At 41.0% G+C, this 25423-nt stretch overlaps 1 protein-coding gene across 9 annotated transcripts in view; it reads left to right on the top strand.

Annotated features, from left to right (window-relative positions):
* The window catches only part of AKT3 (AKT serine/threonine kinase 3), a 272181-nt gene that overhangs the window by 203044 nt on the left and 43714 nt on the right, over positions 1-25423 (top strand). For all 9 annotated transcript variants that reach the window (XM_084623741.1, XM_084623737.1, XM_084623739.1 and 6 more), the window contains 2 exons: positions 670-792; positions 1739-1867. In XM_084623741.1, coding sequence (XP_084479867.1) covers positions 670-792; positions 1739-1867 — 252 coding nt within the window. The remainder of the gene's footprint in view (positions 1-669; positions 793-1738; positions 1868-25423) is intronic.

Here is a 25423-nt window from a genome sequence, read left to right as displayed (position 1 = left end):
TTTAAGAAATGTCTACAGAGTAAAATTTTAATTATGAAGTGCTGAAAGGGGGACAGAAGAAGAGTATCAAATCGAGTAAATGTATAGTTTGTGTACCAAAATTATACCACAGATATATAGGTTTGGTTTTACAAAAATACCAGATAGTTGTTTTATGGTTTGTAAAATACTGTAATATGTTGTGGTTGCATAATGTCATACTTCACTTGTTTGGTGACTATCCAGCTAAGGACTAGACATTTTCTCAGTTCAGAGGTAAGTCAGGCAATTAACAGGAAGAAAAATCTTACAGTAATATCTGTGTTCAGGTGTCTAAATGATATGTCTCAACAGCTAAAAATAAAATTTGGGAGGAGGAGGTAGAGGGAAAAGTACAGGATGATGCTGTTGCATACTTCTTTCCTCTGGTAACGGAAGGTTAAATGGGTAGCAAGCAGAATGCCTTAAACAAGATTGGTATATTGATTAAAATGCTGATTTAACAGCTCGCCTTCCCCCCTTGGAAACCTGGAAAAGATAAGCCAGCTGCTGTCTAAGAGTGCTGAGTGTCCACTGAGAGTACACTATCTATCATCACAATATGGTGATGAGAGGTGTTTTATGTTTGTGTTAATTTCCCCCACTAAATCAGTAATTATTACAATCCTGTCCCTGCTGTTTACCCTGCAGCTGTTTTTCCATTTGTCGAGAGAGCGGGTGTTCTCTGAGGACCGCACACGCTTCTATGGTGCAGAAATTGTCTCTGCTTTGGACTATCTGCATTCTGGGAAGATTGTGTACCGTGATCTCAAGGTAAAAAAAACAACAACACAAGTAATCAAATTTTTGTTTTTGCAAAGACTATTGGGACAAACTCAAAGTAATTATAAAGTTACACAGTTTTGAGAAAAGCAGAGTTAGTGTGTGTGTGGGGGGGAGGGGAAGGTTGTGTTTAGTTAAAATGTAGACCACAAGGACTAGAAACATTATTAAAAAAGAAAGCTAAAATTCTAATGCACCATTCTTCTGTAGTTGTGGAATCACAGAATACATGGGGCCCTGATTACTATCTCCTTGGAGAATGCTAGAGATTCATTATTTGATGTGAAGTCAGGTAGTTCACAAGTGTTGAATCAGCATTTTCATAAACACATTTTCTACTGAGAAAGTTTAAGGTTTCCTATTCAGAAAAGTAGTTCAGAACAATGTTTTGCTGTTTGCAGTATATATATGTTGAATTATTTTTAATGTCCAAACAAATTCTATGCACACAGAAGAAGCTTTTGGAGAACTAGTGTTAGTCATTTTTCTGGGATAATTCCCAGTAAGAATTGTACCAGGTTTCATTCTGGTTCCTTAAATATTTGAAAATAGAATGTAAGTAAAATGTAGCAATTGAAGGTCATTTCCATGAGCCTGAGCTGCAGGTAACACACAGATAGAGGAAAGCTATAAAATTTTGCCAAACAAACAATTCTCTGATGATTGCAATAGGTCCTCCGGAAATTATGCGAGTCTTGGAAATTTTTAGAAAGTGTTTTTTGCTTTTGTTCTGTGGGAAAGAAGTATATTGAGCAAACTCTTATGGTGTCTATTGATAGAGCCTACAGTCACTCTCTTGATGGCACCGTAGTAAACTATAGTGCAATTTGTTACCTAGCAGATATAGCTTAGTTATGTTTTTTTCGTTGACATGTAGTATATTAGCCTGTTAAGAAATACTTAAGGACTAACTGTGTGTGCTTTTTCTAATATGCAGTTAGAAAATCTAATGTTGGATAAAGATGGCCACATAAAAATTACAGATTTTGGACTTTGCAAAGAAGGAATCACAGATGCAGCTACTATGAAAACATTCTGTGGTACACCAGAATACCTAGCTCCTGAGGTATGATTTAGAATACTTTTTTCTGTACAATATAAACTGTTTTATCTTTCATTTAATTGCAGTGTATATTATTTGGGTGATCAAAACTGTTTTGAAGAATGGACAATATGTTGGATTATTGTTACTATTACTGTATTATTTCTGTTGGGAAACTTTTATCTACCAATAATCATATTTTCAAATTTATGAAATGTTGTGTGTTTATAAATATAGCTAAATCATCTGAAATATAATAAAAGTCCAGTATCATCTACAATAGAATAATTGAAATAATCCTTTCTTTATTACATGTATAGTGGTCACACCTAAAATTTTCTTCTGTTTTGAGAAACATTACTAGTTTCTGCAGTATTCCCCAATTTAGGTATATAGAATATTGCTAATTTTTCATTCCTAGGTACATTTGCAGGGAAACCAGGCTTGCTTTCACTGCTTAATCTTCACCAGATGATGATTATGGTATCACAGAAGAAGGATTAACTTCAATTGAAAAATGTGTAGTAGGATCCTACTGTGTGAAAAATGTGTAGTAGGATTAAGAATACAGACCTTTTTATGTTTCTGAGGAAAGAACAAAAGAAAAAAATGTTCTTTCTTTCCACATTCTGGCATGGCTAAAACAGAGCTCTGATTCTTTCCAGGGGTACCCCAGATTGTGAGGCACCTCGCAACCATGTGCCCTTAGTGTGAGGAAGTCTTGTCTGTGCTTGCTGTGGATCAACTCCTTGACTCTACTAGCCTCTGGCAGCACAAGCCCTACCTTCCAGGTTTCAAGAGGCCCTGCTCACTTTGTACTGGTTAATGGTAGGCACACACCAACCCCCAAGTCCTCTGAGCATCCCTCTTGAGAGCCCAGCCCCTGTTCCACTGAATACATACAGAACTTTCAGATTTGCTACTCCCAAAGGAATAGTACATACCAGCTTATTAATTTTAACTCCGGATCACCACTCCACTTAATGCACAGTACTTAGATACACTTATTCTTGTTTTCACTATGAATATATTATGAAAGACCAGAGATTCAAATGATAGAGAGAATATTGGAAACAAATTGTTACATAGAAAACAAAATTATAATACTCTTTCTAAAGCTTAAATTTTACTCCCAAGGACATTCCTGGTCTCATACAAGATAGCTTACCCTAAGTCCTTTTCCCAACATTTTCAACCAAGATGGCTGAGATCTCCCTTTTATGAGATCTAACCTGCTGGCAGCCTGTCTTTACAGACTGAAGGATACCAGAGCATCTCTTTGCACTCCCAGATATTGCAGACCAGAACTTTGATCTTCACCTGAAAACAGGGCTGTCCTCCCTGTCTGCTGTTCACCTCTTCCTTTTAATTTCCTTATGAGGTCTCAGCAAGCAAGCTCTTCATTAGCATTTGACTTAGTATGCCGATAGACTTCTATTGGAAGACACACAATATACAGTGGTCTAGACCAGGGAGATAAGTGTCTCTCATCTCCTGTTTGTAGAATTTTGTCTCAAGGCACGCTGCTTTTGAGTGACCTGTCTTTTCAACTACAAGGCCTAGAGAATATAATTTTCAGCATGTGTATATAACGCCTCGCATATTGTGGTTACATACCTCTCACAGTGATTATGATGCAGAGTGCCACAGGCTTTCTTTAGAGACCTTGCTTGACATTTGTGGTGAACCCAGGACACCCTGTATCCTTATGTACACCTGTGCCCTCTGCCAGTTGGTATCAAGAGGTCTTTGGGTCACAAGAATGTTATCAGTTTTCCACAGACCATCAGTTGCTTACAAAAGGCAATTAGGTGTAAAACACATACTTCAAGAATTTACCTCTGTGAGATAACATACTGCATAGCATAGACCCTGCAACTTTGAAAAGCAGGTAGGCTCCTTGATGGTTTCACTTGTTAAATACCAAAGAGCTGACAAGACCTTTCATTCTGCATTTTCTGATAGGATGTCCAGGAGACTGGACCATTTGGGCAGGAAATTGTACTTTTCAGCTGTTTTGGCTATTTGCATAACTAATTATTAAGCTGTGGTGGCTGAATAGGATTACATCTATAGGATAAGATGTCTGTGACTGATATGTTGCCAGTGACTAACAAATATTCAAGGCTCTGGTTTAGAAAGGTCTGGACTTAACAGGGCATTCCCTTGAGGCTAAGTCGGCAGTGTTGTTATGACAATCTGTTGCATCTGCAATTACAATTAAAGGGATATACTCCTGGCTGCTAAATTCTGGCTTCACCCAGGAGATGAGGGATGAAGTAGCTGACTTTTTCCTTTTGTGGACCCTAATCTTTTTAGACAGAAGGCCATGATTGATACCATGTTGCAACTTCATTGGTGCTCATGAAGTCTCTCCATAGTTGCACATGATCACAGGTTGGTTTTCAAGTTTATCTTAACAAGAAGGTAGACAGTAGAACTGTGTAGAACTCTGCATGAGAGTGCCCTAGAATTGGATGAATGCTTGCCCTAAATCACAGTGAGAGTCCTTGTATATAAAAATCAGCAAAACCACTTCAGAACAGTTCTATCCACTGCTGGTAGGAACCACAGAAAGCTCAATACTACCTCATGCCCAGCAGTGTTGAAGGTACCAGTCATCTTAACAAAATCAGCATGAGGTGCATTGTCTTCATCCATAGATAGGAAGAAATCTGTGATCAGAGCCCCCACTGGTGTCTATCTCATAACCTGTTTTAAAATGAGACTGACTGAGATCAAGGAAATCTGAAGACTGCAGATAGCATACCTGTTTGACCACTCAAACAGAAGGAGGGAGACTGTGTAACTGGCAAAGTTTGTCGTTATTTGTTGAATAGAGGCCTTACCAGTGTCTCTTTGAGGACACCAGACACCAAACATTCAGCCAAAGAATCTGACAGATTTTTTTTTTTTAAACCACCAACAGGCAAATTATCTCTCTGTTAGCCTTTACCAGCCAAGAGGGACATGGCCCCATCACAGATAGTGACTCAAAGTGTTTTAAACACTTCCAGAACTTTGAGTGTCAATGGTCAAAATTCAATGAAAGAAACTGTTTTGTTTGTTCCTTCAAGACATTGCCCTATACCCGGGGATGCAGACATCTCTGTCCAAATCAGAGTAATTTTATCAACAAAGTGAACAGCAAATTCCTCACAGAAAGAAAAACTCTGCCCTTTTTTCAAATGGAGGCAGCTTGGATTGATCAGGGTATTGATCATCCAGAACGGTTATTCAGTGTGCAAATGCAGTATGATGGACAGAATGAAACTTTTCTTCCTTTTCTGTACAGCTGTGTTACACATTTTTTTAAAAAAATCATGATTTTTGCAAACAGTTGAACTTGAATCTGAACATCTGCTAGTGGTACTCTAGTAATCTTTCCTCTTGTTTCATCTATTGCAAGTTATCTGTAAACCACAGTGATAATTTAGGGCACAGTTATGGAATCAGTTCAGGGGAGTTGCAAATGGAATCATACCGAGATTGCACTCTTTCTCATATGTAGTTAGTTTGTTGGTATCCTGTGTTTATGTAAGTCTTTCACAAAGAAAGAAAGAAGGAAAGAAAGAAAGCGTTTTAGAAAATAAGTAAATGTGATTGGGAAAAAATATGAAAAATGACAGGAAAATTCAGATGCAGGTATAATATCTGAAACTGCTTTTAACTCATATGACGTTGGACTAGATTTCAGTGTGCCTTTTAAAAATTTTATAAGTGAAAAGTCATCCAGCCCCTGCACCTTGGGAACTTAGAACTTCATGTTAATGGCACTCTTGACTCACATTTCCTCTTAATTACCCCCCTCATCTGACTTACTGCCTTTGATCAATTTCTCTACTCAAGACACAAGCCATTCCCTTGACCATATCATTGACAAGAACTGCTCTGTCACTGATCTGCCTTCTGCTGAATTCTGTCTGATCATTTTATCTCCTTCTCTGTATTGCTCACTTGCCCCATCTCTGGCTCTCATTCCTTCTGTTACTTCTAGTCCATTGGCATTTCTTACTTGTCTCCCTGCCTCTCATTCCTTCTGTTTCTTCACTCTCTTCCATCCAATTCATGATTTCCATCTAAAATTCCAACCTTTCTACCCAGCTCCTTTGCCCCCTTGTCTGTCAGACTGATTCATCCCGCCCACCCCCAACTTCTGGTTGCTTTGCTGCATGTGCAGACTTTGTCCACTGTGAGTTTATCAGTTTAGCACTCTTCCTTGCAAACCAGATCTGCTTCTGCACCCTCACTGAATTTCACTATAAGTGTTGACAACCCCAGTATCCTCCTCCTCCCACAGATTAGGAATTTTGGTGTCATTTTAACTCCCTCCTCTCCTCGTACAGTGATCATTACATTTTGTTGGGGTCATCATTACAGTATTTTTTAATCCACCTGTTTCTCACTGTTCACAGCACAAAGCCCTTATATGTGCCTTGATTATCTCATGCTTTAACTACAGCAACTTTCTTCCCGTTGACCATGATGATAGACATCAATCATCCATTCAAAAGTCTGCTGTGAAAATCATGTGCTTCACTCACCACTGCCCAAGTTCAACCCAGTTCAGACCCCTCCCATTGCCTCTGTTGCTTTCCCCTCTGACACTCAGGCTCCTAATTTTCCCTTTTGAGCTCATCTAAAACTTAAATTTTTCTTACCTTTGGTCATACTTTCTTTTGCTCTCTGGTGCCCTCTTTGTTCAGTCCAAGCTCCTTGTTTGACTGTCCTCTTTGTGCCTCCTTTCATATTTCCTTCTACACCCAGAACTTATTTCATAACACGCTGTCATTCCTTAATTCTATCGTCCTTTCAGACTTTTTCTCAAAAGTCACTTGTTATAAGTTTTTTTAATCAACCATACGTTTATATATATTTCATAATAAAATCCCATGCAACCCAGAAGACATTGGCAGTATTCACCCAAGTGAACGGTTGGTCTCATTGTCTGCACACCCACATGTACACCCCAACTTCCTTCTGCTTTTGTGATTAACTCCTGTTCTTTTTAACTTAACTTAGATTGAGTCATTGCCTCAATGATCTTGCAGTCTTGAGTTGTTTTGTGAAATGCTATGCAAATTTTTGGCACTGTATAAGTAATATAGTAAATAATGTTCAGCCCTGGAACTACAGAAAGATAATGAATTTGAGGAAGAGGGGACAAATTTTGGGAAAATAGTTTTTGAATTTAAGGTTTGCATTTATTAGTTAACAAGGAGCCTTCAGAATAGGAACGGTGCTAACAGTTGGGAAAAATAACGTGCAACGAAGCCTGGGTTTATACTTTCAGTTGCAGTGTGGTAAAAGTAAGAGCTGGAGGAATACCATGGTAGACTGTATACAAAAAGTTATTTTTGGCATACTGGCAGGAATTGCTGTTTGAAAACAGAAGATGAGTGATGAGTGTTATGTTTTTCCTCAACATAACAAATATTTTAAAAATAAAGCAAATAGGATATTTGATTGCATTTATGAGGGATAGAAAAATATATTAAATTATATCATAGTGAATAGTAATGTGCCCTTCTTTGCGGTATTTGTCCAAGTCTGGTTGCTTCACTGTAAGAAATACTCTAGACCTGGAAATGTTAACTGTAAAATTATTTTAGTGGATTTTCAAAATCTGTAAAATGATTTCACCTGAAATATTTACTAAATTGGGTCCAGTTTGGCTCTGCAGCATTGGCTGTGAGCATGCTCATGCTGTTGTAGAGGGCAACAGGGAATATCTCTGGCAGTGCATCCAGACTCCCACTTGTTATCATTGGGAAACAATGATAAGTCCTGCTCCTGAAGGGTGCTTAGTTCTTCTGTGAGATGCTTTCCACTTTTAGTGATTTCAAAAAAAGAATGAAGGAATGCAGCATCTCAAAATTGTGGATGTTGGCATGAGTATACCTGTAGGCTCACAATGCTTTCACTTGACAGCCTGAGACAGGAGTGGCCAGCCTGAGCCTGAGAAGGAGCCAGAATTTACCAATGTACATTGCCAAAGAGCCACAGTAATATGTCAGTAATATGTCAGCCCCTCATCAGCTCCCTCGCCCCTGCTCCCAGCGCCTCCCACCCACCGGCTGCCTATCAGCACCTCCTCCTCCCTCCCCGCACCTCCAGATCAGCTGTTTTGTGGCATGCAGGAGGATCTGGGGGGTGAGGGGGAGGAGTGAGGGCACAGCAGGCTCGGGGAGGGGGCATGAAGGGGTGGAGTGGGGGAAGAGCCAGGGGTTGAGCAGGGAGCACCCCCTGGCACATTGGAAAGTTGGCGCCTGTAGCTCCAGCCCCGGAGTCGGTGCCTAGACAAGGAGCCGCATATGAACTTCTGAAGAGCCGCATGTGTCTCTGGAGCCACAAGTTGGCCACCCCTGGCCTGAGAGGTCTGTAGTGGGTGAGGCAGAGCATGAAAAGCATACCGGAAACCCCAGCAAGGTGAAAAAGTCAACTAATACCTATTCAGATATAAACAGTTACATACAATGTATATCAGATATGTTAAAGGTCTAGAAATGGCAACAAAGATTGTTAGTGGTAGAGCCGTGTGAATACTGAAGAACATTTTTTGCTTGCAAAAAGTGTAATTTGCTTTGCCAGTGTTTGCATCTCTTTTGTGTTCATTTTCCATTATTATTATATCAAGTGAATTTACAAGCAGGAATGTATGCTTATTCTCATTATCCTGATATGCCCTAGCTGATGAGTACAGACAGAGTTCTGGAAAGCCATATCTTCTTCATCCCAACGTAGTGCACTCCTGGCAGCTTCCAAATGTTTTGCGCTTGGTGGAGGCATCTGCTACCCTCTTAAAAAGTTGTGTTGTGTTTCCAAATACTACTTCCATATTACTCAGCTCCATTGGCTGGTAAGAAAGAGAGGCAGAGCTCTGCCTCCTCTCTTCTGCCCCTCCTTGTTCCCCATGAGATTTCTTGCACCACTGTCAGTATTAGACATCTGCTTTTTCTTGTTCACTGGGAATATAAGGAAGACCTAGATAGTGTCTACTTTGGATTCAAAATAGGCTCTTTCCAGCTCCCCACCACATCCTTCTAAAATCAGTGCAAGGTTAAATTCAGTCAGGTCTTATGTGTAAACTCTTGGGACCATAGATCTGTATTTGGCCTGGCTGTCATGGAAGATACATTTTTTAATGTGGTTCTGTTTAGAGTCTCAGCTTTTGCTGTTGTGTTAGCAATACCTGATCGACTTTCCAACTGTAAAACAATTTGGAAATCAAATGTAGCTCACACTCAAGACCCAGCAAAATTAAAAGTGTTAAGTACGTTTTGGCAGTTCACTTTTATTATGCCCAGTCCTCAAATGTACCAGCAGACAATCATCTGATTGTTAGTTATTTTTCACATGCTTATGCGATCACACAAAAAAGTACACGCTAAAAAGAAGCAGATGGTGACAGATGGGGAAGGTTGAATAAGGTGGTTTTGGAAACCTAGAGAAATGCACTTCTGTAATAGTGTAAAAATAAAAATTTATATGATTGCCATGTTAGAACTAACAAAATAGAATTGAAAAAAATATTTGATTGTAAGAAAACAAATGAATTTAACAATATTCAGTTTGTATTTAGAAAAGTATATGCAACATTTTTATCTTATGCAAGAATAATATATTATTTTTATTGGCCAAATATTTTAAAAAGTGCACATTTTATTTTTATTCCTCTTACAGAGATCCATGTTTAAATTAATCTTTCATTTTCTCACTTCAGGCATTTTCTTATAGTGCCTTTCTTTAACATACTGGCTAGAGATATTGGTGCTGTGTTAGAATGAAAAAAATATTTTATTTCAGGTATAACTGGAAAGATTGTTTCCTCTACATTGTAATACTAAATATGCATATGTGTATACATGTTTGTGTGGACATATGTGTAAAATATGTAAACTGTAAATTGTTTGTCAAACCAACAAAACCCTCGAAACTCAAAGCTAAAGCTGTCACAAATCAGCATTAACTCCTGTACAGCATAAGTGAACAAAATGGAATCAACAGCAATGACAATTTACACCAGCTGATGATCTACTCCAATATGTTTCATATCCTTACATTTGTTTGGTAGGTCCATAACTTAACATTTAAAATACAGTCTTTGATATTCATTTAATTTTAAAAACAAAGATTCTTCCTTTGATGGTCCCTGTGTGTAGTCCACATGTGGGTGTGCAGGTGCCCCATGTGCCTGAACTCAGATTTTTAGTAAGCAGTGTCTGTTGGTCCATTTCCTGCCCAGTCGTTCTGAGGGCAAAGGGGGGCAATGTGTCCTGGTGCTTCTCCAGTTCCTTCTTACTGCCACATGGCCTGGGTCAGAATCTTCTGTGTCCACAGCTTCTTCCTTCAACTGCTTCAATCTGTAAATACATTGTAAATAGTTTTAGTATTTTATTCGTTTACTCCTTTAGTCTCAAGTATTAGTTAGTTAAGTGTCCCCACCCCTACCCTGGGGAAATCCTCCCTGAGAGGCTATGATTATTCCCAGAGTTCTGGGGTCCAAGAATTGCATTTCCCGCCTTGCTCATTTTCAGTGAGCGCCGAACATCAGTTCTGCTTTTACTGTCTAGGTGAGGCTCACATCTCAGCTAAGTGCAGCATTTGTTGCTCCTTTCCTCCCAGAACGTGTGAGGGTTGAGAGCTAAGACTTAGAAAACATCTGATGGAAGAGGCCATGAGACCTCAATCAGATCTGGGCTGGGGAGACATCCCTGTACATCCGCAGCACCACTCTGAGCACTACCTCATGAGTTTGAGGTTAAGACTTCCAAGCCTCAAGAGAAGGCTTCTCATGAGAATAAGGGGTACTCTTACAAGTGTAGAGACAAACCATTTTCTTCCAAAGCTGCCCCAAAGAAAAGAGATCCCTCCCCAACTCCTTCAAAGTCGGAGAGTCCATGTGCAGGGATCCTAAAGTTTTAGGTCGTAATTAACTTTTTCAGCAGGAGAAAGTGATGTGAAGGAGCACATATCCGTCCGTTCCAGGTCTGGTTCTGATGTGCAAACCGAAAGACAGACATTCACTACCACTCCCTTTGACATTCAGACAAGACTCAGGGCCAGTATTGATATGGCCCCGGAGGGATCCAGCTTCTTCTGTGACCAGGAAGCATGGATGTGGTGGCTCCACCAACTGACTCATGCTGTACCCCTGGGCAGTCTTGAGACTGATGTCTCCCTGGAAGACATTTTTGTTCTACAATATCCCCTCTCCTGCCTTCTCTCAGGTCAGTCTTTATTTGGAGACATAGTTACTTCTTAGGAGGAAGTTATTCCAAGGACATAGAACCGATCTTCTTTCCCACCCATGAGCCTGAGTACCAAACCATTGGTACCATCAGTTCCACGGGTAGTTTGGGATCCAGCTTTTTCAGCTAATGAGTCAGGGGTTCCAGAAGAACTGCTACCCTATCATACAGCAACGGGCAGGACAGAAGCCCTCAGAGATTGGGGTTTCATGCTCCGACCAGATATGATTTCCCAAGACACAGGTGGTATCCAGTGACGTGAGGTTTGTCCTCAGTCAGTTGATCCCTCATATTGGCTTTATTGGGGGCCCTTGGGATTCCTACTCTGTGCACCTGGGATCAGTACACTAAGCCAACACCAGCCAGCCCCATCAGAGTAAGATGAAGTTGAACTGTATTCAATGATTCTGGGAGCAATTTCATCATCTTCACCAGATGAGGTGGTTACCCCATCTTTACCATCTCTGCCTGATGACTACAGGGAATATCAGGAGCTCCTACAAAGGTTGGTATCTGAGCTCCTGATACAGCCTGAAGGGGTTCAGGAGCCATAACATAGATTGCTGGACATCTTGCAATCCTCGGGTCTTAGGTGAATGGCCCTCCAGATCAATGAGGCTATGATGACTCCAGCTAGAACGGTGAGGCACACTCCTGCTTCTTGTGTTCCCACCCCGATTAGGGCTGAACCTTTCTACTTCATTCCATCTAAGGGGGAAGAGTTTCTTTTTTCTCACCCACTGTCTCTCTCTTTAGTGGCATAAGTAGCCATCTAAAGATCCAGGCTGCAACACCTAAAACTATACCCTTGGAGAAGGGTGCCAAACAGCTCATCCTTACAGGAGGAAAGGTTTTCTCCATCGCTCTCCAATTTAGAATTTCAAATTATCAGGCCCTTCTGGCTAAATAAAACTTCACTAATTATGCAAAGTTGTTGAATTTTAAGGACAAGGTCCCTCAGGAAGATAGAGCTAACTTCCAGTCCTTTAATTGATGAAGGCAGATTAGTGGCTAAACCCTCTCTTCAGGCCACAGTAGATGCCACAAACTCCACTTCCAGAGGAATGGCTACAGCCATTGTCCTGAGGAGAGATTCCTGGTTACAATCCTCTGGTTTCCCTAAAGAGGAGCAGAGTACCATTCAAGATCTGCCCTTTGATACAGTTAACCTGTTCAGTGAACAGATAGATGAATCTCTTCACTCACTTGAGGACAACACTTTGTTCTTTGGGTATCTATGCCATTGCCCCAAAGAGGAAGCATCCCAAGCAGGGGTGCAGAGCAAGACCACCTCCTCAACCACTTTACCACCACACAACCGAGGGTTCAAAGGCACAGGTACACAGTTCCTCCACCGTCCACTACCACACCTCACTCTAACCCACAACCAAAGAATTTCTTTTGATGGGACTGTCAAGACCCATGTCCCTTTATTAGTGCCATAATATCTGCTCCTCAATTTTTGAGGCCACTGTATCCAGCTTCCTTACAACTTGAGGGCTTTAACAACAGACAGATTGGTGTTGGAAATTATTCACTGCGGCTGTCTAATTGAGTTTCTGTCAACCTGTACCCACAAAGCTGTTCCCAGTTGCTTTTCAGGGACCAATCTCATGAGGAAATTCTTCAACAAGAAGACAATTTACTTCTCCACCGAGGAACCATAGAAAGAATTCCACCTGAGCATCAAGGGAAAGGATTCTACTCCCCACACATCTTAGTCCTCAAAAAGAGTGGGGGATGGAGACTGATTCTCGACCTATGATGACTAAATATGTTCATCTGAAAATTAAAATTCTGCATGGTTACATTGATGTCAATAATTCCCTCTGTGGAAGAGGGCATATGGTTTGTCTGTTGGCGTGAAAAATGCACACTTTCACATAGATATTCATCTGGCGAACACAAGGTTCTCCAGGCTTCTCCTTTGTCAAGACCATTGCCAATTCAGTCCTTCCATTTGTGCTAGCTATGGAACCCCTGTGTCTTTACAAAAGTCTTTTCAGTGCTGGCTGTTGAATGAGAAGTAATGGATTTACTGTTTTTCCATACCTCAATGACTGGCTTTTGATGGGCAGATCATGCAAGGCAGTCCAGTTTGTATCCTGATTCCTGCTGCGTCTACTACCTTCCCTGGGAATTGGTGTCAACCACAGAAAGTCCACTTTGACTCCCTGTAGGTACATAAATTTCATAGGAGTGACCCTGCACTTGACTACAGCAAGATCCTGTCTTCCTATCAAGAGATTCCATGCCATGGGTGATCTCATAAAACAGGTCACCCTCAGATTTCAGTCAGAACTTGCCTTTCACTCCTTGACAGCGTGACTTCATGCACACATGTGACACCATTTGCCAAGATCCATCTCCATTGCTTGCAAACCTGGCTTCAGTCTGCCTCCTCACCAGAAAAAGTCAGCATCAATGCCAAAGTAATAATTTTGTTCAAGGTTCTGGCCTCTCTCATCTGGTGGACAAAGCCAGAAAAAGTTTGAGTAGGGACTTTTTGCTCACACCTACACCCGAGGTGACTTTCATTACCAAGGCCTCCCTCTGAGGTTGGGGAACTCATATGGATGATCATATTGCACAAGACCGCTTGACCCCCTGGGAGTCCAAGATATATTGCAATTTACTGGAACTAAGAGCAGTCTGTCAGGCCTGCAGTGCTTTCCTCCACTCATCCAATTCCGGCATATCCAAATAATGTAAGGCAATATCACAAACTGTCTTCTATATAAACAAGCAAAGGGGAACAAGATCCCTTCCTGTATGTGTAGAGAGAGCCAGCCATTGGAATTGGTGTTTCAGACTTTATATAGCCCTTTCAGCAGTATAATTACCAAGAGTGCAGAATTCCCCAGCAGACATTTTTTTCATGGACTACAAGTGGGAGATTCACAGTTTGGTCCTGAATAAGGTCTTTAATCAGTGGGGAATGCTGTCTTGGGACCTCTTTGTCTCTCAGGCAAACAAAAAATGTCTCCTGTACGGCTCCAGAGCAGCTCTAGACGGACTCAAAGTGAGATGCCCTTATGCTACCATGGAGGGATCATTTCAGGTATGCTTTCCCTCTCATCTCATTAATACCATGGGTTCTGTAGAAAATCTATCAAAACAGGGCTTGAGTCATCCTTGTTGTGCCCAGCTAGCTGAGATGGTTCTGGTTCAAGGAACAAGTGAGACTTTAAACCATATGCCTGTCAACATCTGACCATTTCCGAACCTGCTAACACAACACAATACCACTATCAAGCATCTCAATCCAGGGCCACTGCAACTCAAGGCCTGGTATTTTGATTGGCATCAGGTGTAGACTTCTTTCATATGGCTTGGGTAGGTAGCAGTGATTACAAATTTATATCTAGATTTGATAGCCAGCACATTGCCACAGCAGTGAACTGGTGAATGTCCTTCAAGCCTCCGGCAAAAGAACAAAGGGAACTCTCAGATATGAGGTGCTTCATTGTTTGTGCCTGGTGACCACAGTTGCATATAAGTGTTTGGCTGATTTTCCATTTAAAGAGGGTTTGTCCCCATCTCCTATGAGATGTACTGATATGATTCAATCTGCACCAATCTTTCCAACATAAATCAAAACCCGGTGGTTCCTTGACAGGGTCAATAACAAGCCTTTTCATTTTTAGTGGTCAAAATGCTCCATGTGGCCCTCCATTGAGCCTCAGCATCAAAGTTCAGTATAAGGGTCTTGATGCAGTTCCATAGAGATTTGCGGGATTTGCATCTTGTCTTTGGTGGGTTCTGAAAGTCATTGGGCAACGGGATCTTCACGTTTGCATTGACATGGTTGAGAAAGTGAGATGTCTGGGTAGCTCTTCTAATCTGTGGAGGCTGGATGTGCAATAGGACTGGGAGCCAGTCGATTGGAGTCAATTTGAGCGTCCCTGACACTATGTGCATGCGTTACTGAGTTGAGCATCAAGGAGGTTAGTATGACTACTGTGAGATGATGCTGGCGCACAGTATTCAGCTGCAAAATATACCAAGGCAATTGTTGCAGTTTGTAAGGTCCATGGACTGGAGCCCCATGATGTTCCGGCCAATTTCCTGATAAGCACGACACAAGACCTCACCTTATCACGGTTGTTCTCGAGGTGTTGTCGAAGGTCACTTCTGGTTCAGTGTAACACCAAAATACTTTGGGTTAGCCTCATGGCTGATGCTCTCAGCACAGAACTTCACAATCAGATGTAGAGCGTTCATATTTCAGGTCAGTTCAATCCATCCTCAACCAAAGCAGGAAGGATTCTACCAGGAGATGCTATTCAGCTAAGTGGAAGTGTTTGTCCTCTGGAGCACAACAATGCCAGGTACCTTCAGAGTCCACTGGGATTCCTGCGATTCTAGAAAAATCTATTTACCCTTGAGACCCTCTCTATTATTTCCCTACAGGTTCATTGAGTAGCAATTAGTGTGTTTCATCCCCTGCATTGATGACCACATCAGCTTCACTCATCCCAGGATGACTAGATTCTGAAGGGACTTATTAGATCCTTTCCACCATTCTTTCATGTCTCACCAAACCTCCCTTTGAACCTTTAGCCACATGTTCTATATCCATTTCACGATTAAAGTTGTTTTCCTAGTCCTCATCGCATCAGCCAGATGGGTCGGTAAGCTGGGAGCAGTCATGGCAGAACCACTATATATTACATTCCATAAAGGTCTCCCTTTGCTGCCACCTGAAATTCATCCCTGTAGTAGTTTCAGAATTTCACAGAAGTCACACCATCCACTTACCGGTAATTTTTTCCAAATCCACATGCCTCTGATGAGGTGAGAAGTCTTCATTATGTAGCTTTCTGAAGAGCAGTGGCCTGTTATCTACAAAGAATAAAAGCAATTAGAAAGACAGTTAGACTTTTTGTTGCCATAGCAGAGAGAGATCGAGGTCAAGCTATGTCTGTTCAGAGACTTTCCAAATGAATCTCTGGCTACATTATTCTGTGTAACTAGTTCACCTGGGGTGGTGAGAGCCCATTCTACTAGATCACAAGCAACCTTGCTGCATGCATCTCTGAGAGATATATCTGTTAGAGATATGTAGGGCAGCTACCTGGAGCTTCTTACGCACCTTCACAAGACATTATGTGTTGGTCTAATCTTCTACTACAGATACAGTTGTGGGGACAGCAGTATTACAGTCAGCCATCACTTCTGCGTCCTTGCTTTCAGCTCCTGTTTGACTACTGCTTGCTAATCTCCCATGTGTGGAATACACATAGGGACCATCACTCAAAGAAAAAATTGAGGTTACTTGCTTGTAACCAGTGGTTCTTTGAGATGTGTAATCCCTATCTGTTTTCCACTACCCGCCCTACATCCTCTCTGCTGTGACTCATAACTGGATTCACAGTAGGAGAAGAAATTGGTGAAGCACTGGTCCACACTGCCCCTTGTGCCCTGGGTTCAAAACGAAAGGAGAACTGGGCGTATGCAAACCAACAAATGCCGCTTACCAAAGATCTCTGGTCTTAGGTGCATGATGCTCATGTGTACCGATGTCGGGAACAGAAATGGACCACACATCTTGAAGAACCTCCAGTTACAGGTTAGTAACCTCCATTTCTACATCATTTGTTACAAAACTTCCCTGGATGCGGTATATTTGATCTCATAAACTAAGTAAAATCTAGACTACTGAGTACCTGAATGGGAAACCTTCAAGGAAAACTCAGGAAACTATAGGAAATGGCATTAATGATTCAGTTGAATGACACCCTTCATATTATTCAGAATCCATACTGAACCACTGCCCTATCATGGTGGTTGGGAGCACTTTTCTGTTAGGTGGTAATTTCTAGATGACACCAAAAACTCCAAGTTCTGACCACTTGTGGTCCTCAATGATCTCATGGAATTTTCACAAGCGTGGAGGTGTTGCCCTTGTTGTCTTGGACAAATTGAAATTTAGTTAAGCAGAATACAATTAACTAAATTTTACTTAAGTTTCCATTGATTTTTTTTAATTTATTTACTCCCAATTTAAATACATCCCATACTATCTAGGTCTCCCAAGGTACTATCATGCATAATCTGGTCACGTCACATGTAGGAACACAATAATAGTTAGTCAGGTAAGACAAATACTATGTAATGATGTTGCAGTGAGGGGTTGAAGAGCTGGTTTATTGTATATTGAACTTCATTTCAGCAGCAGGTGAAGAGATTCTTGTGGCTTAGTGGGGGTGGAGAGACTATATACCTTCATTACACACACTCATGTTTGTGTTATAAATAGGAGTATGAAGTTATATTTGCAGGAAACTGTTTGCCAATCAATGACTTTACATCAAAATTTTAAGCAAAGTTATTTTTCACTTTGAAGCATGTGAAAATGGAAAAAATTACATTTTTCCTTGAATTTTTGTACTTGTGAAATTTCAGACAAGTCGTCCTTTTTTCCCTTTCTGTTATAGTTTGTTATAGTATTGTGGACCACACTGGTCTTTCTCATGAACCTACCTACGTCGTAAAATGAATGCTAATAACTTGAGTGCCAGCATTTTTGTCCCCTTAGCATTAAACCAAGGATCCTTGAAGTCAACGTGATGAAATTTAGGCAAGGCAGGATACACAGATCAGTAACATCACTTATTTGCAAACAGCAGCAGCAAGATCAAAAGGCCACGCAGCATTGACATGAGAAAATATTTGTACAACTGAACACGCACAACAGCTCCTACAAGAGTAGAAGAAGAGTTACTCTCGGCTTTCTCCCTAGGCCAGATACGAGTGTTCTAATGTAAATACTTCTGAATCTTCATGCAGTCTGGCTAATCTCTCCAGACATGCAGCCTAATTGTCCACAACCAGTGTGTAGCGAAGCGATGACTCACCTGGTCGGCGCCTCCCCCTGGCCGTCTCGGGAATTAGCTCTCCAGAATATGGAGCGCCTCCTCCTGGCCAGTGTCTTGCTTGCCTTAGGGCCCCCGTGTCCCTCCCGGACCCCGGTGCCCTTTACCTTGGAGTTCTGCCCTCTGCAGTACCCCCACATGCTGGGTCTCCCCTCCCAGGGGGGCCCTCAACCCTCTATCCCTACCTTGCCTCAGTGGCTACTGGCAGTCATCATCTAGCCCCCGCTCACTGGGGCAGCCTGCAGTCTGTAAACCGCTCATCACAGGCAAAGGGGTTTGGGCCAGCTGCCTCTGCCTAACCCTGGACTGTACCTCTGCAGCCCCAGTACCTTCTTTAGGCCTTGCACAAGGCCTGCAGCCTGGGGAGTTACAAGGCTGGAGCTCCCCAGTTCCTCTTGCCTTTCCCCAGCACTACTCTACCTCAGGTACCCTTCTCTCCCAGGCAGCCAACTTCTCTCTCCAGAGCTAGAGAGAGACTCCTTCAGCTCCTGGTCCACAGCCCTTTTATCAGGGCCAGCTGGGCCCTGATTGGCATGGCCCCAGCTGTGGCTGCTTCCCCAATCAGCCTAGCTTGGCTGCTTTTAACCCCTGTTCTCCAGGAGTGGGGCAGCTGCCCCACTACACAGTATCAGACATCTTTCCTCTTAAAGATGTAACGAATATGCTAAAAACATAAAAAAAACCCAAAAGTAGAAGACATTTCAGTTGCACATTGTCTGTCTATAACTATCTTGTACAACCCAGTACTTCAAAGTAGGGATTAGTTTTCTAATATAAGCCACATTTTTGTCCAAAACAATTAAATATGACAGTTCCCTATAAAATTAAGATAAGCTTTTGTTAATGTAATGTTCTTTTAATTAATTTAGTCCATCAATATTGGCAAACTCCCTTATCATCCGGGTACAGCTTGCAGTAGTGTCCATGTGATAATGAAAATATAAGTGTGTCCTCCACCAACAGTCCTTAGTTTTGCTGAGAATTACAAGGTATAAGTAAAAGCCCAAAATATCCCCCCTCCCTTTTTTTAAGACTCTGGCGAAGGTGCTACATCTTCTCAGCAAGAATGGCTAATTAATCAGGAAAAATAATCTTGCAGAAGTATGTGTATTCATTACTTCTCCAGCTTGTCTTGCATCTCATAGATGGAAGTGTGTGTTAAGACTCCAAGTAGGGCCATAAATCACTCAATTTTCCTAACTGGGGAGTACCTAATGATATCAAGCTGAAGGAGGAATGATAGGTTCTGTGGATCTGAAGCCTCTAGTAACTATTTGTACAGTCACCCCGGCTGCTTCTATGAAGATTATTTTGTAATCCTACAGTACGAATGTATTTCCCTCTTACTTTATTATCCATTGTCTCCATATTAGCTCTGAGGATTTGATTTTTCTTGAGTAGGCAAACCCTGCTGTTGTAGTACTGTGGTCTTTTACTGGGAAAGAAAATTTCTGTGTAGATGCCTAATATTTTTCACTTTTTGTAATCTGTTGAAGTTATTGTTACTTGTTGGGAGTTGCACGTTTAAGTTGGTATCTCATTGTTTTTTGCTCTGACAGGGTTTTTTAAACTCACGTAAGAGCACAGCAAGTTCTTAGTTTGACAGTAGTTGAAAAAGATCTGTCTTTTGATGGATGAAAAATGAAAAGTTTGCTGTTACAGCAGCCAGTTTATTCTGTCTATTAAGTATTTTAAGATATCGTAAAGAGAAGGAGGGAGAAAAGGGGAACTTTACTCCTAAAAGTGAATAGGAAAAACTCCTGTACAGGACTGCCAAATCATGCGGCAGTGTATGCTAATCTTAAAATGAGGGGAAATGCCTGAGAAAACTGGCTAGATGGGGAAAAATGGCTCCTCTCCTACTGAGATCCTACATCTCCAGTGTTCTTGCCAAACTGGGAGATGGGTAAGTCTCTATCAACTCCTCAGGCCAAATGTTCAGTTTTTTCAAACTACAAAGTTGGGAGATTTATCATTCTTTGGGTACAGTTAAACTCACAGAACTCATAATTTGATTGACACTGTCACAACCAGCATGTGGGCGGTCAGACCTACTGGTCTGAGCAGGAGTTGGGATTCAGACTGAGTCAGATACCACGAGGAGGTCAGAGTCTGAGACAGGCCAGTGAGCAGACTGAGAATCAGTCATCTGAGGGCAGGCAGGGACAGGATATTGGGAGGTCAGAGTCTGAAACAGGCCAGAAGGCAGACTGAGAGACAGGCATCAGGCAGGGTCAGATTACCAAGAGATTGAGGTCAGGCTCCAGGTTACAGACAATCGAATAACGAAGTCGAGGACAAACCAGGGTCAGAAGCCAGAATCCTGGGTCTATTGCAAGCAGAGATGGGCAGGCAGTTTGTGTTGTTGCTAAGGCAGCTCCCTTCATGGCTTCCTGGTTTAAGTCCTAGTACCAGCCAATCAGTGGGCTATGAGGGGCTACCACTCAGGTCCTGCTGGGCAGTACTTCCTGCTGAGCCCAGCCTCACAGGGTCCTCCTGTGGTGATGCAGAGATGTTAGTGGCCCAGAACCCCCAGGGTCCCAGGTTCTAGCTCTGCAGGTTCTTACAGACACCACCGCAACCTTGTGTATGTGCGATTTTCTTACTTTATTTAAGTGATAGGTGTCTGAGACTGTTTTGTAAAATATCTATCACCACTGTTGATCAGAGCTTTAAATTATATACTTTCTTGTTGCTGCAACAGTTGCCACAATTCATACAAAGTTATAACAAATATATTTTTAACTTCTATTGAAAAATATATGGGTGGTGAATATTTTCTAACAGACCAACAACTGAAGTGATAAGAATGTGTGAAGTGTTAGTAGAAATTATTAGGTGCATACTATTCACCTGAACGGTAAGGTTAATTGAAAACAGTTTTCCCCCCCTGAATTAACTGTAAATTGGTGTATCCAAGTTCTCAGTTTTCTTTCACAACATAGGTGTGCAGACAGTTTTAGTTGTTTTAATCTTTTCCCATCTGTTCTGTCAGAATTGATTGAGCGATAAGATATGTCAGGGTCTGCATTGTCTTATAATGAATATCTCTAAAGTGTTGAGAGAGACTGTGAGTAAACTGAATGTCAAGTGTGTTCAGTACCCCAAGAAGTCGTCTTTTATGACATTAATGATTAATGCACACAACCGTGTGAAAGTGATTTCTATTGCCTTTAAAAAATAAATCTTATGAACAACAGTTTGTAAGAGACTGACAATGGGATGTGGAGTCTTTCATTCTCATGGTCACAGGAGTGTTTGTCTTAGATTAGTTGAGTTAAAAAATAAAAGTTAAAATCATCAGATTGCTTTTTGGTACCGTATGGTAAACAAACTATGGAGTGCATGAGCTAGTCTCCTCTAATCAGGAAGAAGACTTTGAGAAGCCACTAGGGGCTTGAATCTCTCAAGAAGCAGTAGCAACAGCACTATACTAATCAGTGCTTACTAGTTGTGTGCGGATACATGCTCCTTTCTGTGAAGGGCACCTGCAGATCCTTGTTTGGTTCATTATTTCCATGCCAGGGCAGTAGCAAGGGTTTTTGGAAAACTGTACCCCACTTATGCAAGCAGTATCCCATCACATAGTCACGCCCTTAAATGGCTGATAGCATTTGCCTTAAAACCCTGTTCAGTTAGCAGATGGTGAACTCACTAAAACCATTAAATACATTTGATTGACTCACCATTGCAGCTGGATAGAGAAAAGGTGAGAGTGGTTTTCTAGAGATTGACGGCCTCGGGTGTGGATTGTGTTTAATGTCTAAATTGATAAAAGTATAAATATGGGGCAATTATTTTTTCTTGAACTTTTGCTTTAAAAATCATTTTATGTATCAGATATCTGAGTCAGATCTGAAATACAGCTGCCTACCTATTTTAAATAAATTTTGTTAGCTGGTACTGGTATTTTGCTATATCTATATAATAGCATAATTAGGTTTGCTAGCCTTTTAAGCACAGTGAAAATTGAAGTTCTTATGCAAATCAACAGCTTAACCCTGTTTGACATTACAATATTGTCCAGTGCCCATAAAACATCTGTAAGAGCACTTAAGTAACTGCATATTCTTGAGGCAAATATTTTGTCGTAGGATATACCTGTAGGGCATTCACTTGCTGTGGGGATGGGTGCCTCTCTCATTCCAGACATCTTTTTCTGGCATCACTGTAGCCCTGATTTGGAGTGCCAGGTGCAATTCTTCAGCTATATGTCTTATGAAGCCCTTCTGGGTATAACAGCAGTTCTAAACGAAAAAGGCAAATAAAATAATCCTACAGCCCACAAAACAATCTGGGCTAATCCTGCTGTTCCTCACAAGACTGAAGATAAGTGGTCTCTGAGGGGGGTGATTGGGTTCCTAAATTCCTGTGTATCTAGGGGGAGTCTGGGCTGTGCACCCTAAGCTCTAAAAAAACCAAACAAATAATGCTCCCTTCCCCCTCCAGAAGTAAAGATGCTCCCCTTTATCTCTTCAGAGGATCCAGGCAGCAGAGGTTCTTCAGGAGCTATTCTGGTAAGCAGCCCTGCTTTGTGGGGCCCAGGAGTTCAAGCTCCGCTTCCCTCTGAGTGCCACCCCGCACTGGGCTTGGATCCTACCATATAAGGAGCTGCCCCTCTCCAGGTTTGACAGTCCTCACAGAAGCAGAAGTTTGGTGCTGATTGTGCCCAGAGTAGCTCTTTAACCGCTTCCTTACTGGTTGGGAACCTGGTCCACTATAGTACACCTTAGCAGTATCTGTGCAGGTCCTTGTTAAAGCACTTTTCCAACCCATACTATGACCTGTGTTCGATACAAATAAGACTGTATATTTTAGAGTCATTCCAGTGTCTGTTAAAGTTTAATAATCATCACAATTTAATTGTAAATTTAATTTATGGCCACTTTAAGGCCTTAACGAGAATCAGCCTGATAATCTTCTAGTCAAATTCAAATGGCTTATCCTGCTATCTAGACGTACAGGAGTAGGTAAGCAACCCAACATAATCTTTAAGTTGTGACCCGTGGTAATAAATGGCCGGCATGCTCCCTCATTTAAGGGAGCCCATAATATCTCATTTCTTGAGTCTTTCCCCAGTCCACAGTTTTATCCAAGTTGAGCCTCAGTCAGCTTGCTTTTACCCACATCCCAGTCTCCATCAAACACTAGGTAAGTAAGCCAGCTGCAATGACTTGATATGATGAAGTAGAGCTGGCTGTCATCTGCACACTGAAATCACACACACTGTAGCTCACACCTCTTTACTGATCTTCTAGAAGGCTCTTATGCCCTTTGAACAGGAGGGGTGATATTAGAACTTTTGCAACCTTGTATAAAAGAGTCATGGGGGAAAATGAGGAAAAGACAAAAGTGTACTTGAATGATTTGTTTAGCTTGAGTGGTGTACACTTTGGGGGAGGGGGATGCCAAGCATGTGATTTAAATACGCACCCCTAATTCAAGAAAATGCAGCCGTATAGTCAACATTTCTGTATTTTCTTCCAGTTTCTTTGCAGTTCTGTGCTGTACTCATGAACAACCTTAAAATACTGTTCTTTTGACATTTGTAAACTACTTAACTTTTTATCATGCTCCTTTAAGCTTTACTCTAAAAGGTGTGTGTAACCTATTGAGGTGGAGCATTCCTGACCTCAAGATACATTCCATTTTTTAAAAGTTTTCAGAATTGGTTGAAAAAGATACTGTAGCACTATGAGAAAATACATACACACACAGACACTTACTCTTGTACATATACACTTAATATAGATTTGATCCTAAGAGGTACTGAGCACTAACCAGTGCCATTAACTTTCCACATCCTGTAAATTCTGAAAATTTCTTAAGATAGAATTTTGCACATAATATTTCTGATGTAAAGAAAAAAATAATTTCATGCGTTTACTATGACTTCATTATACACAGTATTAAATTTATATTATAATAAACTGACACACATTTTCCATAATTTAACATTATTTTTTTATTGCTCTTTTTCCTAAACTAAAACCTTTGAATGTACTTGCTTCTCTGGTTGGCTGTAAACCAGGTATTTAAACAAAAATAAAGGGTTGCCAGTTTTGCCAGCTGGGGATGAGAACCCGGCTGGTGATATGCGGGTTCGTGAGGCAGTTAATCCAGTTTTTATGCTTATTTATTATTTTATGTAAAAAGAAGTTAAAAATCACATTTGGCTCTTTCTTTGTACCACTGTTTTGTTGCTGTTGTGGGAATGCAGCAAAAGGTTGCTCATACTTTTTATTATTATTAGGTAAAACCCCACATACAATACACTCCAGCTATTGGCCATGTGATAATGCCGTGTTCAGAAAATGAAAGGTTTTTTTCCTCCATTGCCATTTTCTAACTCATACATGCAGTCCACACCTCATCTTATGTGTAGTATATGTACCATTGTGTCACCGTTTTATTTAGTTAGCCTTTTTCTTGTAATGACAGCAAACAGTAGAAATGACCGCATATGTGAAAAATTTGCCTTTCCTCTAAGTTAGAGAAAATGGTGATTAAAATATTCTAAACATCACAAATTGATATTCAGTTTTTCAGCAAATCGCTTGGAACACTCTCCTACTCATACAATATTTAATCTTAAAAAGCAAAAGTAATTTTAGTTCATTTGGTCACATGTATGTATACAGGAAATTAGTTTAATTTTACACTCTCCAAAATCTCACCCTTTCCTTGAAAGTATCAAATTCTGATATAATAAAAAATATCTGAGTCTCTGTGTTTTGGCATAAATAAATATAATTTATTTATAAATGTATAAAATGATGTATAGCATGAGTTAATTTGTTAAAACTTACTATTCTTGATCTTAGTTCTATACATGACCTTAGTAATATACATTTTCATCATAGTACTCCTAATCTTTAATGATAGTGAAGACTACATATTTGAATATATACATTGACATGAGGCCATTGGAATTGCAATACTGACCCAGATCAGTGGTTCACCTGGTCTGTGTTCTGTCTCTTACCATGGCCAGTATCAAATGCTTTAGAGGAAGGTGCAAGAAGCTCCGTTAGTTGACAGAGTTCTGGAATAACCTGGTCACAGGAAGAAACTTTCCCTAATTTTCAAAGGTTAAAGGTTGCCTTGTGCCCTAAAGCATGAGGGTTTATTTCACTTCGGATTTTTTTTTTTCCTTTTTAAAAAATCCTGTCTAGTGTACCTCTGGATATTCTCATTATCCATATACATCCTCTTCTTTTTTGAATTCTGTTAAGCCTTTGGCCTCAGTGATCGTTTGTGGCAATGAGTTCCACAAGCTAACTGTGTTTGTGTGAAATAGTATTCTTCTTTGAGTGATTGCTCATGTCCATTCGAATAGGTGTGTGCACATGCCATGTGCATGATCATCGGAAGTTTTTACCCTAGCGGTACTCTCCAGTCTGGGAAGTGTTGGAGGAGGACCTGGACTACCCCTCCACACCAGACATTTT

Source organism: Lepidochelys olivacea (assembly GCF_965140295.1).
Source record: "Lepidochelys olivacea isolate rLepOli2 genome assembly, chromosome: 3".
NCBI classification, from domain to species: Eukaryota; Metazoa; Chordata; order Testudines; family Cheloniidae; genus Lepidochelys; species Lepidochelys olivacea.
The sequence above is the reverse complement of the archived record's forward strand: the minus strand, read 5'-3'. Positions and strand labels throughout refer to the sequence as shown.